Source organism: Gopherus evgoodei, chromosome 1 (assembly GCF_007399415.2).
Source record: "Gopherus evgoodei ecotype Sinaloan lineage chromosome 1, rGopEvg1_v1.p, whole genome shotgun sequence".
Classification (NCBI taxonomy): domain Eukaryota; kingdom Metazoa; phylum Chordata; order Testudines; family Testudinidae; genus Gopherus; species Gopherus evgoodei.
This window is the reverse complement of record NC_044322.1, coordinates 282372918-282385741: the sequence shown is the minus strand read 5'-3', so window position 1 is coordinate 282385741 and position 12824 is coordinate 282372918. Positions and strand designations below refer to the sequence as shown.

Below are 12824 nucleotides of genomic sequence, written 5' to 3'. Positions count from 1 at the left end.
ATGTCAAGATGTGTTACCTCTCAATTCAGGTGCTAGGCTTGATGATGAAGCTTTTGAACAAAATAATAAGATCACTTTTGTTTTTCAAACAGAAAAATGGGACTGTAGTATGTGCACGTCTGAACATTAATATTTTGGAATTGATGTGTGCATAGAGTACAGAGCAAACTCCTCTATGCCTCATTTCCAAGTGCGTTAGTGTGGAATTGGTAAACGGTTGGAATTGTTGAAAGATGTTTTCTCCTACATGCCTTATCTTGGAGACACAGTGATGGACAAAGCTGTTGAAGCATTAAAAGCAATGGAAAGGCAGATACTGTTTAGACTCAATTGAAACATTCAAAAGGCTTTAAAACTGCAGCTGAAATCCTGCCTTTTCTTTTATTCTGAAGTTTGGCATTTTTATTTTGGCTTTAGAACTTTAGGGTCAAACAGTGGTTGGACCTGCACAGGAGCATTAGAAAGGGGGAAAGGCCACAGAAAACCCTCTGCCCATTGCTGATCCACACAGGGCACAGCCATAATTTGGCTGCAGGGCGCAGGATGGCTAGTACTGCTCTGAGAGGTCTGTCTCTAGTGGGGTTAGGTAGGGAACTGTGCTTCCTTACAGCCCATGAACGAGCTGATCTGTAATGGGGCAATGCTATCTACACCTTCCAAGATGCAGCAAAAGCCTTTTATCCAGTACATTTCCCTCAGCACCAGCTGAGGCATTCAAATCAGAATGGGCAAGATCACCAACTGGTGTAAATTGGTGTAGCTCCATCGAAGTCAGTGACCATGTGCTGACGTACACCAGCTAAAGATGTGACCAAATACCTCCAAGTCCTGCGGCTCAGACGGCAATGTAGGAGCAGGATTATATAATGTCCCATGAGAATTAATGTATGATTTGATTTCATCCTGTCAGCCACTCTTTTTGAATAGCAGAAAGGAATGACAGACCAGAACAATCCTTATGACTGATTATGGTCACCCTTTTGTTTTAGGATAAGTTATAATGTCTACTATGGTTTCCTATATGTATTACAAATTAGGCACTCTAGTTAAATATACATTTCTTTGTTTTAAGGTTTTAGTAAGTAAGAGACAGGATGTTGTATCTATATTAAGGAGATTAGAGGAATGTTGAGGGCCTGAAGCCCCAATGTAAATTGTTTTAGTTATAAGATTTAGCAAGGCTTGATTTACAATGTATTCTGCTGAATATACAATACCGCTGTCTGTATACCTTTGAAGGTTTCTGTAAGAGATTGTTTGTGTGAATGAGTAATGTATGCATCAGGAAAAGATAAGGTGTGAAAGCCATCACGAATGTCCACATGGTCAAGAAAAAGTGAGAGACTTGGAAAAGACCAGGAGACAATCAGAAAACATCCATTGTATTCAATGCTAAACATGTTAGCAGCATTGACGACCTCAGAGGTGAGGCAGGCACCCCCCTCTCTCCCTGAAGGCGAGACAACAAATAGGCAATAACATGGGAAGCCTGACAATAACCATCAAATGATAACACCACTTAAGGACTAATGATTACAGAATGACATTGCAAAATGCATGGACTCAAATGGGAATTTACAACTATAAAGCTGGAGTGTTTTGCCATAAAACTCTAGGTTCAGTCCTGCAAAGCCTAGGAGCATCAGATCGTGACCGACAAGAGCCCAGCTCCTCATTCATGCTCAATCTAACTGGCCATTAGATAGACTCGAGCTACAACAGACTGGTAACTATAAACATCAACTGGCAGGACTCTGTGTGTGTGTGACTGAAAAGCATATGCTAACTGTTGTATTCTCAATAAATGCTATGTATTTGCCTTCTCCTGAAAAGATCCCATGTGCTTTGTATAAGCATAACAGCAAGCTCCCTCTCTTTGTGAATCTTGCTTAAGTATTTATACTGTACTCATCAGTGTGGTAGCTGAGCAGATTACAAAGAGTTTAAAAATATCACTCTGTTTCTTTCCTGTTTTCCTCCTTGTTGTTGCTGGGGGCAGGTCTACGCTACCTGCGAGATTGGTGGGTAACGATCATACCCACCAATCATCAGGGGTTGATTTATCGTGTCTAGACTAGACACGATAAATCGATCGCTGAGCGCTCTCCAGTTGACTCCGGTACTCCACCGCTGGAAGAGGCACAAGCGGAGTCAATGAGGGAGCGGCAGCAGTCGACTCAGCACTGTGAAGACGCTGCAGTAAGTTGACCTAAATACTTCGACTTCAGCTACGCTATTCTCGTAGCTGAAATTGTGTATCTGAGGTCAATTGCCCCTAGTGTAGACCAGGGCTGGGAGTCTCTCATTCAGCTGAGTTGAAGAAATGAGTTTTGCCTGTGCAAGTGAGGAAATTAGCTGTGGTGTTCTGATGCAGAAGTGAGTGATCTAGACATGGGGCTGGTTGCTGACTCATCTGTGTCTCCCACATTCACGAGATCATAGTTTCATTATTCCAGAGAAACTCAAGGTGTTGTGGGCAGCCAGGGGTCATTTAGAGAAGCAGTCACCCAAGTAGCTTGGGTCAGCACTGTTGAGAGCTCTGAATATCAGCACTAAATCTTTTAATTTGATTCTGTGTTCAGTGAGGAAGTTAATTCCGTTTAGCCCAGGAAAAGCATTATTTTGCAATGAAACTTTAAGCACCCTTCTGTTTGATTATTTCTACTTTTTAATAAGAAATCAATTACATTTTAAGTATCCTGCATGCCTTTAATATGAGCTCCTTTTCCCTGCTGAACTTGCACCCTCCTTTCTTATATGTCAGCAGTAAAATGAAACTTAGAACAATCCTACTTTCTAATGGGGCTTGTTACTCAGTTTTGTGGATGTCCTTTTATGCTGCTCTGGCAATGTAAAGGGATCTCAGTGGGGTGGAAATGGCTTACTGAGACTGTTCCCTTGAAGAGGACCTCCTGAGACAGTTTAGAGCTGGCATAAGAATTTTACACTAGCTCTCCTCCTACTTCCAGGTGTAGAGCATTGGTTGATGGCATGATGTGGGTATAGCCAGCATCTACTGCTCTGTAATTATTCTCTGCTTCCCAGGGATCATAGGGGGTCCAGGTATTCAGGGTGTAAATTAAAGCATCCCTGAAGCTGCTCTAACTTACTTCAGAGGTCAGATAGGCCTGTGCCAAAGATCCTGAATATGGGAAGCGCCGCAGCTTAAAGCATCACTATCCTCTGGTCATGCACAAATTGCAGGAACAGAGTAATGGAGAATCAGGCCCTGCATTATATTTTAAGTTGAAAGTCGCTGTTTAAAAGATAACTATTCTAAGTGCTTTAAAAATCCACATGCTGACTTGGATTGTCTTGAAATTTGTTGTGCTTCATGGAACTGTGGGTGGAGTTACTAGTTCAAACTTGAGGGCATTTCAGCAAAGCGTTCCTGATTTACAGCACTCCTAAAAATTATGTGTTTTCAAAATCACCTGGTTCTTATGTTAATTGCACACTCCTGGCACTCAAGCTGTGACTCTAATTCTTTGCACACTGATCTGAGCCACTCAAGATTTATCTCTGCTAGGGCACAGTACTCACTGTCCCTTCAGAGAAGCAGTATTTCAAAAGCGGTTGAGGGTTAAGTTTAGAACTCCAGGACAGCTCAAGCCTTTTGCCCTGAGACCAAAGTTTATGCTTAAGAGCTGATATTTTGAAGTGCTCTGAAATCCCCATTCAGACTCTGATTATACTTTAGAAGTATAGTCAAGGAAATTAGCATTTGTTGAACAGAGAGAAGATGAAAGGCTGTAGTAAGCAGTTGGGGTAATGTGATCATGCTCTTCAGCTGTTTCCTGAATAATGGAACTGAGTGTGATCAGAGGAAAGCAAGTTGCTGGGTCATTGGGTCAAGGGGTTTCTGATACATAGTTCCCTAACATGAGCTGCTCATAACATTTTCAGATTTATATATGAAAATATTATGAGCAGCTCATGTTAGGGAACTATGTATCAGAACCCCCTTGACCTATATATATATAATATTTTTATGCAGACTAGGGAATACAGGGGATTAGAGCCATGCAGGAGGAGGGTTCTATATATTTGCTAACCTTTTTCCCTTAGGGCTGTGCTCTGGCTCAGCTACTCAGTGGCCATGCCACCCATAGATGACAACCTATATTAATATAAGGAGTTATCCAGATACTGTGGTTAAAGAGCCAGTCCAATGACCAGAGCTTTGATGAAAAACTGGGTTTCTAGAAATATCATTTTTCTACATATACTTGATGAATAAGAGGTCATCTTCAAAAGGGCCATTGCCTTCTGGGAGCTCAGAAGCACTGACAGAGCAGAGTCATAATGGAGGGAAGTTGGGTACCTTCCACTCCAGTGACATACTTGGAGGGGAAGGGAAGTGGAGCCATCGGTGACCTCCCCCACTCCCACCCCCTGCCCTTCAACAATCCCCATCCCTCAAAAATTCCTCCCATGGCTGGTCTATGAGGCCAAGGGAGGAGCTTAGAGGCTTCTCTTCCCTTCAATGCTCCTTGATCAAGGGACTCCCACCCTCCATGATGCCTCCAGCAGTGGGGAAGGGGCTCCAGGCTCACCCTTCCTCACTAGGGGAGGTCAGAGCAGTGTAGGAGAGAAGTGGAGGGGGTCAGAGCTATGTCTTGGGGGATTTAGGGTAGTATTCAGCCCTGTCCCCCAAACCTCCTCACATCTATACCCGCAATTCCTGTCCCCCCTTCAAAACATGTCCCTGGTGACTCAGTGTTAGTACTTGCATCCTCTGCCCCGCTCTTCAACTCGTGCTGCCCTCACCCCCCCACCACACACACTTACTGATGCTAAGCCCTCCATAGGGAGGACCTGGCTGTGCTGGACTGGCAGAGATAAAGGAGACAAGGAGACTTTGTAGAGGCAGTGAAGGCGGTAGTATACAGCCAGTGCATTCTGTGGCCAAGGAGTCAGAGGCAGTGGAGAGGAAGAGCTGGGCTGTGGTAAATGGAGAAGCTGATAAATTGTTATTAAAACAGAATGAACACACACACCTCTCCCACTCCCATCCCACCCAAAAAAAAAGTTGCATTTCTTCCAGAACATCGAGTTCAGCTACGTTAAAATCTCTGGAACCCCATGAAATGAAGAATTAATGTAATGCAAACTTAAATTTCAGAAAACCGGGAAATGCAGAATTAAGGTTTATACCACCCCTCAACACAACCTTACCTGCTCTTTTAGAGTGACCTTTCAACACACCAATAACATGCATAGTAGCACTCTATCCCTACTGACACTGCAGAACTCTCTGGAAACAGAGCATATGGGCACTGTCGGGCAAAGTCTAATACCTTCTCCTTGCTAAGTCAAAACTTGGGTTTATGTCAGGTGTTACAGACAAGAGCTACCTATGCCCAAACATTGAGCCTGTTCCGCACAAACCAGCCCACACTTTCTAAATGTTCCCACTCCTTCTCCCTGGCCTTCAGGATTCCCTCTGAGACATTGCCTTCACTTAGCCCTGGGGATCACAGTCATGTATGCCTCTGGACTTCTAACAATCCCTGTGACAAGAAGACCCCTGTTCACTGCTCCTGACACAACCTATGAAACTCAATGCTGAAATGAGGCATACCTGACACCTCATGTACACCTCTCCTCCTACACAGTAATGGCTATGCCAGACTGCCCCAACTAATCCCACAGCCTTTCAGCATAACTAGACATGACACAGTGAACATAGCTGGAATGCATGCAGTAAATGCTGCAATTCAGATCTGGAACTAACCACAGCACAAAAACGGTGGCTCATTCTCTTAGCTACTCTTTGCGTCTACTTATTATGGCATCACTCCTACTAAACAATTGCCAGCTACATGGGGGCACAGTTAAGGTTGCATTGCAGTGGGGGAGGGGTGGCATTTATCTTAACTCTTCGTTTCCTGATCATCAGAGATCTTAGTGTGCTGAACTTGATATTCTGGATGGGCATGAGGCACCAATGGGTAACCTTAACTCTGCCCTAACAGAGGGTTTGGGCAGTTACTTTTTATAAACATCTATGATGCATTTGGAGTTGTCGAATTTTTGAACATTGTGTGTTGTCTGTGTTATTGGCATGTTTACTGTATGCATATACCGAGTTAATTCAAAAGCAGTATTGTCAGGAAATGCACCCAGGAAGCAGGAGGTGGATCCAGCAAAGTCTTGAGAGACAGTGCAAGAGCTGTTCATTTAGATACCCTGACTTAGAATCATAGTATCATAGAATATTAGGGTTGGAAGGGACCTCAGGAGGTCATCTAGTCCAATCCCCTGCTCAAAGCAGGACCAATTCCCAACTAAATCCCATTTGGCCTGCCAAACAGGTGTCCCCAGGAGGGAGTTGGTTCCTGTGGGGAGAGGGGATCACAGGATCCAAGAGGGTTTAAAAAGCCACATGCTCCCTCAGGAGTCAGGTTTTTAAGACTGAGAATGCAGAGCCTGTCAAGTGTGATTCTGGGAGAAGTTAGATCTGTTGGGGTCCTCATCAGAAGGATGGATAGACTCTGGGCAAAGTAGCACATGTAGACCTTTTGTTGTTTTTAAATTGGTTTTCTCTTATGTTATGCCTTATGCCTATGGTTAAATAAACAATACTGTTGTTTTAAGAAGGCTGTTTTGGGTCACCCTAATTAGGGCCCTACCAAATTCACAGTCCATTTTGGTCAATTTTACGGTCATAGGGTTAAAAAAAATGGTAAATTTCAGGATCTCAGCTATTTAAATCTGAAATTTCACAGTGTTGTAATTGTAGGGATCCTGACCCAAAAAGGAGTTGTGGGTGGTTGTAAGGTTATTGTGGTGGGGGGGTTGCAGTACTGCTCCCGTTACTTCTGCTCTGCTGCTGGCAGTGGTGCTGCCTTCAGGGCTGGGCAGCTGGAGAGCAGTGGCTGCTGGCTGGGAGCCCAACTGTAAAGGCAGAGCCACCACCAGCAGCAGTGCAGAAGTAAGGGTGGCATGATATGGTATTGCCACCTTTGCTTCTGTGCTGCTCCTGGCAGGCTGCTGCCTTCAGAACTGGGCACTTGGCCAACAGCTGCAACTCTCCAGCTGCCCAGCTCTGAAGGCAGCACAGAAGTAAGGGTAGCAATACTGCAACCCCACTAAAATAACTTGCGACCCCTCTCTCCCCTGCAACTCCCTTTTGGGTCAGGACCCCCAATTTGAGAAACGCTGGTCTCCCCCATGAAATCTATATAGTATGGGGTAAAAGCACACAAAAGACCAGATTTCATGGTCCATGATGTGTTTTTCATGGCTGTGAATTTGGTAGGGCCCTTACCATAATCCATTTGTCACGGCTCCCGAAGGAAAGAATCACAGGTGCAGAACCCAGTCAGACCTGCTGGGTAAGCATGATGCATCCATAGAGTACTGTAGCCCAGGACTCAGTCTATGAGAGAATCCTGAGACCTGAGGGGTTCACGCACAGAGAGGACAGAGGAGCAGCTAGCTTTGTAACCATAAGATCATATAGAGAGAGCATAAGTAGTTCAAATTTGGGGCTTAAGCAACCTTGAATTCTTTTAACATTAGAGGTGTGAATCTACGTTCCCTTTAAGCTGCGCGGCCGCTGTTAAGCCCTGCGCGGGGCCTCAGGGCTGTGGCAGGGAGAGGCGCCCCTCCCCGCCAGCCCAAGTGAGGAGCTGCCGCAATGGAGAGATGCACCCCTCCGTGCCAGCCCCAGCATTGACCTGCCCTGGACTTGCCATGGCCTGGGGAGAGGAGCCCCTCCCTCGCCCCATTCCAGCCCCGCTGGAACTGCCAAAGCCAGGGAGAGGCATCTGTCCCCCGGCCCTGAGCTGCAGTGGGGATAGAGGGCTGGGGGGAGTCCTCTCTCCCCACTGCAGCCCCTGGGCAGCCTGCACCCCAAACCCCTCATCCCTGGCCCTATGCCAGAGCCTGAACCCCAGCCCTCTGCCCCAGCACTGATCTCCCTCCCAAACCCTTCATCTCCAGCCCCACCCCAGAGCCTTCACCCCTATCCGGAGCCCTCACCCCCTGCACTCAACCCTCTGTCCCAGCCCTGAGCCCACTCCTGCATCCTGAACCCCCATCCCTAGCCCCACCTCAGAGCTTGCATCCCCAACCAGGGCCCTCTCGTCCCCCAAACCCCAACCCTCTGCCCCAGCCCTGAGCTCCCTCCTGTACCCCAAACCCCTCATCCCCGGCCCCACCCCCAGCCTTCACCCCCAGCCAGAGCCCTCACCCCTGCCCCCCATCCCAACCCTCTGCCCCAGCCCTGAGCCCCCTTCCACGCTTCAAATCCCTCGGACCCACCCCCACCACATGAATTGTGTTATGTGCACCAATATGAAGGGGTGCACATTACAAAATTCATCACCTTCGTTTTGGTGCACATAACAAAATTCATTCTGCACATGGATATCAAAAATTAGAGGAAACACTGGTGTGAATGACACTGCTCTGAGAGTAGAGAGGAGAAGCAGCAAATCATGATGAACACAGTGTGCTCTCACAGAATAAATTAGCAATGTTTTCTTGACATACATGCATAAAATGAGCTGGAGAACATATGGGAGAAGCTTTCGATATTTCAGCAGCCATGCTGAACCAAGCTCTAAACCGGGCAAAGGAGTGTGTTAATGGGTCTGCCCACAAACAAACTCATTAAAAATTTGGATAATCACAAAACTCGAAATCCTAAAGGGTCATTTTTAACTTGTAATGGAACTAGCTTTTAAAAAATAGTTAAAAATCATTAACCCTTGAGGGCCCCAACTAATCTGTGGTTTTAGAGTCAGACCTTCCTATATTTTTAGATATTTTTTTCTCACCCTTGTTGGGTGAATAATGCGCAGAGAGGAAACTGATTGTAATACAGTGGAAAGAGCTAAACCAACTACATGCACTCTGGTGTCAAATGCACCAAATAACAAACTGAAATAAAATGTTATTTTTTTAACAATCGTAAGTAAAAATAAGAAGTCCAGAAAGAAATGTGACTATTAAAATTGGCCATGTTTCTTTAAAACATTACTGGCTAACTATTGGGACATCACCACACATAGTGTCATTTTTATACACAGGAAGATGAACATGTAAATTACTTTCCCTTGAAATGTGGCTGTATAGTATTCAAAAACCTGTGTAAGTCTTTAAAAAGTGTCCAGTAAGCCAGCTTTATCCTGTTTCTTGTCTTTTCATTCTAGAATTCTAGCCAGCCATACCGTTTTCAAGACATTGGCTAGAGTTACAATTTGTTTCTCTGAACTCTTTCAGTTATAGTGATCATAGGTATTGTTTCAGGTTGTGCTTTTTCTGAACTGTGGAACAGTAACATATAAAGCTGCATTTTAAAGTTGATTTCTGTGATACATATCTATCAATATGTTAGATTGCACTTCTTGTTGGTAGTTTTATTTCAGTAGAAATGCAAACATTAACACTGCTAAAATTAGAAGACTTGAAAAAGAGTTGTGGTTTCAGCACCTCTCAGGATCGGATTCAAATATGTTACAATTAACAGGAAAGATGAATTCTGATTCATTTAAAAATATTTTAAATGCATAAGCTCAATGTTCATTTTTTTCAATAGCTTGTTTTTTTTTAACCAGGTTTTGTTTTGTTTCCAATAGCCTATCTGCAATATTTCCATAGAACCTTTATGGATATCAGTGTTAGGTAAAAGAGACGTGATAATCAAAGGAGCAAACTTTACAGAAGCATCAAACATTACAGTGGTGTTGACTGGAACCAGTAGCTGCAAACAAGACAAGTAAGTCCAAATAATACATATATTTGTGTTTGTATTTTTAGTACAGTGAAAATTACACACATACCCCAGAGCTAAATTTTGCCTTTAGATACACAGACAAGTATGCAGTTCTCATTGACTTACAGTCAAGGGCAAAATGTGGCCCTTATTTACATTAATGACCCCTTAATTAGCCAGGTGCTGAACACATCCGGTAAGGTGCTCTGGCTCTCAACTCTCACTGAAAACAATGGAGGAAATATAGCCCTGCATTAGTGCACAGCTCAGGGATGATGTGGGTAGGTGGGAGAGGCACATCTGATTTTGAATCCTGGGGCTGCCAGAGTGACCCTGGTTCAGCCCTTGGTACTAGTAAGGGATGTTCTGAAGGCTCCCCTATCTCACACTCAGGTGCCATTGCCCCTCTGGGCTTTGCAGCAGGCAGAAAATAGTTGGGGCATAGGAATCCTCAGCCATGTTTTGACCCACCCCAACAAATCCCAACCATGCTTCAGAACTCTGTCTGTACTGGAGACTTCTGTGACAACTGAGTGCATAGACTGTGCAGTGCTCAGTGGGACTGTTTGTGTAAGTGCCTGTTCACCAATGTGAATAACAATTGCACTGTGTAACCCTTAGTGAAATAGACTAGATTACCCTCGATTAATGATACTCAATCTTGAAGAGTCACTTCAGAGGCACAGAGAGATGCACGCTAATTGTGCAAGTGAAACCTGACATTGCTTTACACAACTTCATCAAATAGCCACATTGCAATGTTTGTGGCACACAGATACTTCATTCAGCTGACTATCTGCCTTCTCCTCCTACCCCTTCTTCTTCAAGTAGTATCTCTATGGGTGCTTCACTGTAGGTGTGTCTCTGTCCCTGCGCTGCTGATCAGAGAACTTTGGTAGCAGTCCTTCCTGCCTGCGCATGTGTTGCTCCTTGCCTGCCATGAGGCTAGCCAGCATGCACGGGTGACCTTCCTCAGTTCCTTCTCAATCACCCTTGGCTAGAGACATAGCTAAAGCAGCCCTTCCATGGATTAATAACTCCCTTTAAATGTGCTAATTGTAGCTTACCTTGAAGTCTTTTTTCTTTGTTTCCTTGTTTGCATTTTATTTGGCCTTGCCTAAAAAAAATTTATAAGAAGAAAGAAAAATGAAGAAGAATGAGTTTGCCTCCTACCAAATTTGTTTAGTGCCTCCGTTGCAAGGAATCTACCCCAGTAACTGTCGGACATTGCCTGGGGGAAAAGCACATTCCACAAAAGAGTAACTTGTGCCCCAACAACTGAAGCCCAGGTCCAGGAAAGAATGAGTTAAGGCTTAAACTCCTGCTCATGGAGTCAGCCCTTCAACCCCCAGAATCCCAGTGGGAATGCTCAGAGCAACTTTCTATGTCATAGGGAAGTGAACCCAGAGAGATTAGCCACTCACAGGACCACTAAGAGATTTGTGAGTCCCCGTAGCGAGCCCACCGAGCCAAAAACAATCCCTGGCTCCATCAATATAATCAGTACCGATGGCACAGAAGCTGGCGAAAACTGGTACCTAGGGAACATATGGTACCAAGCCAACAGAACAAGTTGGACTGCCCAAGGACCCAATGGGCATGGGCAGAGAAGAACTGGTACTGCAGAAATGTGAAAGACACAGAAGATCCACCCCCGAGAAGTCTCCGTCAGTACGGACATCTGCACCAGTACTGACTCCAGTGCACGTGGCACCGACGGACATTGTGACCAGGTCCATATCCCCGACTACAAGCTGCTCGGCACTGACAATCACTGCCAGTACTGACACCATCGGCACTGCCTGATTTCTGGTGTGTGATGGATCTTTTGGTGTCCAACACACTGGATTCACACTTGCTTAGTACTGGAGCCCCGGGTTCACTGAGGTCTCCTTGCCATGCACCACCATTATCATTTGAGTTGGAAAGTGAGAAGGAAGACATGGGTTCCCCATGCTCTTCTCACTTGCCATACCAGGCCATTTCACGATGGGCTTCAGGCGTATCACCCACCTGATCCACTGGCTCCCTGGTTTGGCCATTCGTGCTACCAGCTGCCGGGCCCCTACCCACCATAATAGCCATACTGGGACTCTTGGCAGGCTCAGAGGCAGCAAACCTTCCATGCCTCCAGCATGGCATACCAATAAGCAAGGAGACACCCTTCTTCAGCTGTGGCTTGAAGGGCTTCTGAATCCCCAGGACAAGGGGAAAAAATTGAGGCAGAGATGGAAGAAGTCACTCCCAAGCCCATCTCTCATTGTCCTCACAGATGAGATGGTAATTCACCCCATCACCCCCACCACCATTGATGACGGATGATTTCAAGTTATTCCAGGACGTGTCACAGAAGATGGCAGAAGCCCTACAAACATCATTACAAGAAGAAGTGACAAAATCCCATCACAAACTGGTGGACATCTTACATTCTTCCACCTCCTCCAGAGTGGCCCTCCCGATTAATGAGGCTGTCATATGGCAGACCCCAACATCTGTCCTGCCAATGGGCAAGAGGGTGGATAAAAAGTATTACATGCTGGCAAAGGACACAGAATTTCTTTTTTCCCCACTTGCCTCCCAATTCCATCATTGTGGATGCCATTAACGCTAAGGTTTGATCGCACTAGTTTAAGTTCACTCCTTATGAATGGGACCAGAAATGTATAGATCTGTTTGGCAGGCAAGTGTACTCATCTGCCACCCTTCAGTACCATGTGGCAAACTACCAAGCCTTGTTAGCATAATATGACTATCAGAACTACACAATACTCTGTTCCTTTATTGACCCACTCCCTGACTCTCATAAGGACCAATTCAAAACCACCGAGTGGCTAAGATGTCCCTCCAGTCTATGTTAGATGTGGCTGACATAGCAGCATGATCAATTTCCACGACTGTTGTAATGAGATGGACTTTGTGGCTTTATTTGTCCAGCTTCCTTAGAGAAGTCCAAACCACAGTAGAGGATCTTCCTTTTGAGGAAACAAAGTTATTTCCAGAGAAGACTAACATGTCTCCCCACACACTGAAGGATTCTTAGACAACTCTTCAATCCCTTGAGATCTATACTCCCATCTATAAAAGAAAGTACAGTCCT

General features: G+C 45.2%; 1 protein-coding gene across 1 annotated transcript in view; it reads left to right on the top strand.

Moving 5' to 3' along the window:
- PLXNC1 (plexin C1) overlaps positions 1-12824 on the top strand; it is a 98902-nt gene that overhangs the window by 38307 nt on the left and 47771 nt on the right. Inside the window, exon 10 of the mRNA XM_030548544.1 lies at positions 9591-9730. Within this exon, the coding sequence (XP_030404404.1) occupies positions 9591-9730 (140 nt within the window). The remainder of the gene's footprint in view (positions 1-9590; positions 9731-12824) is intronic.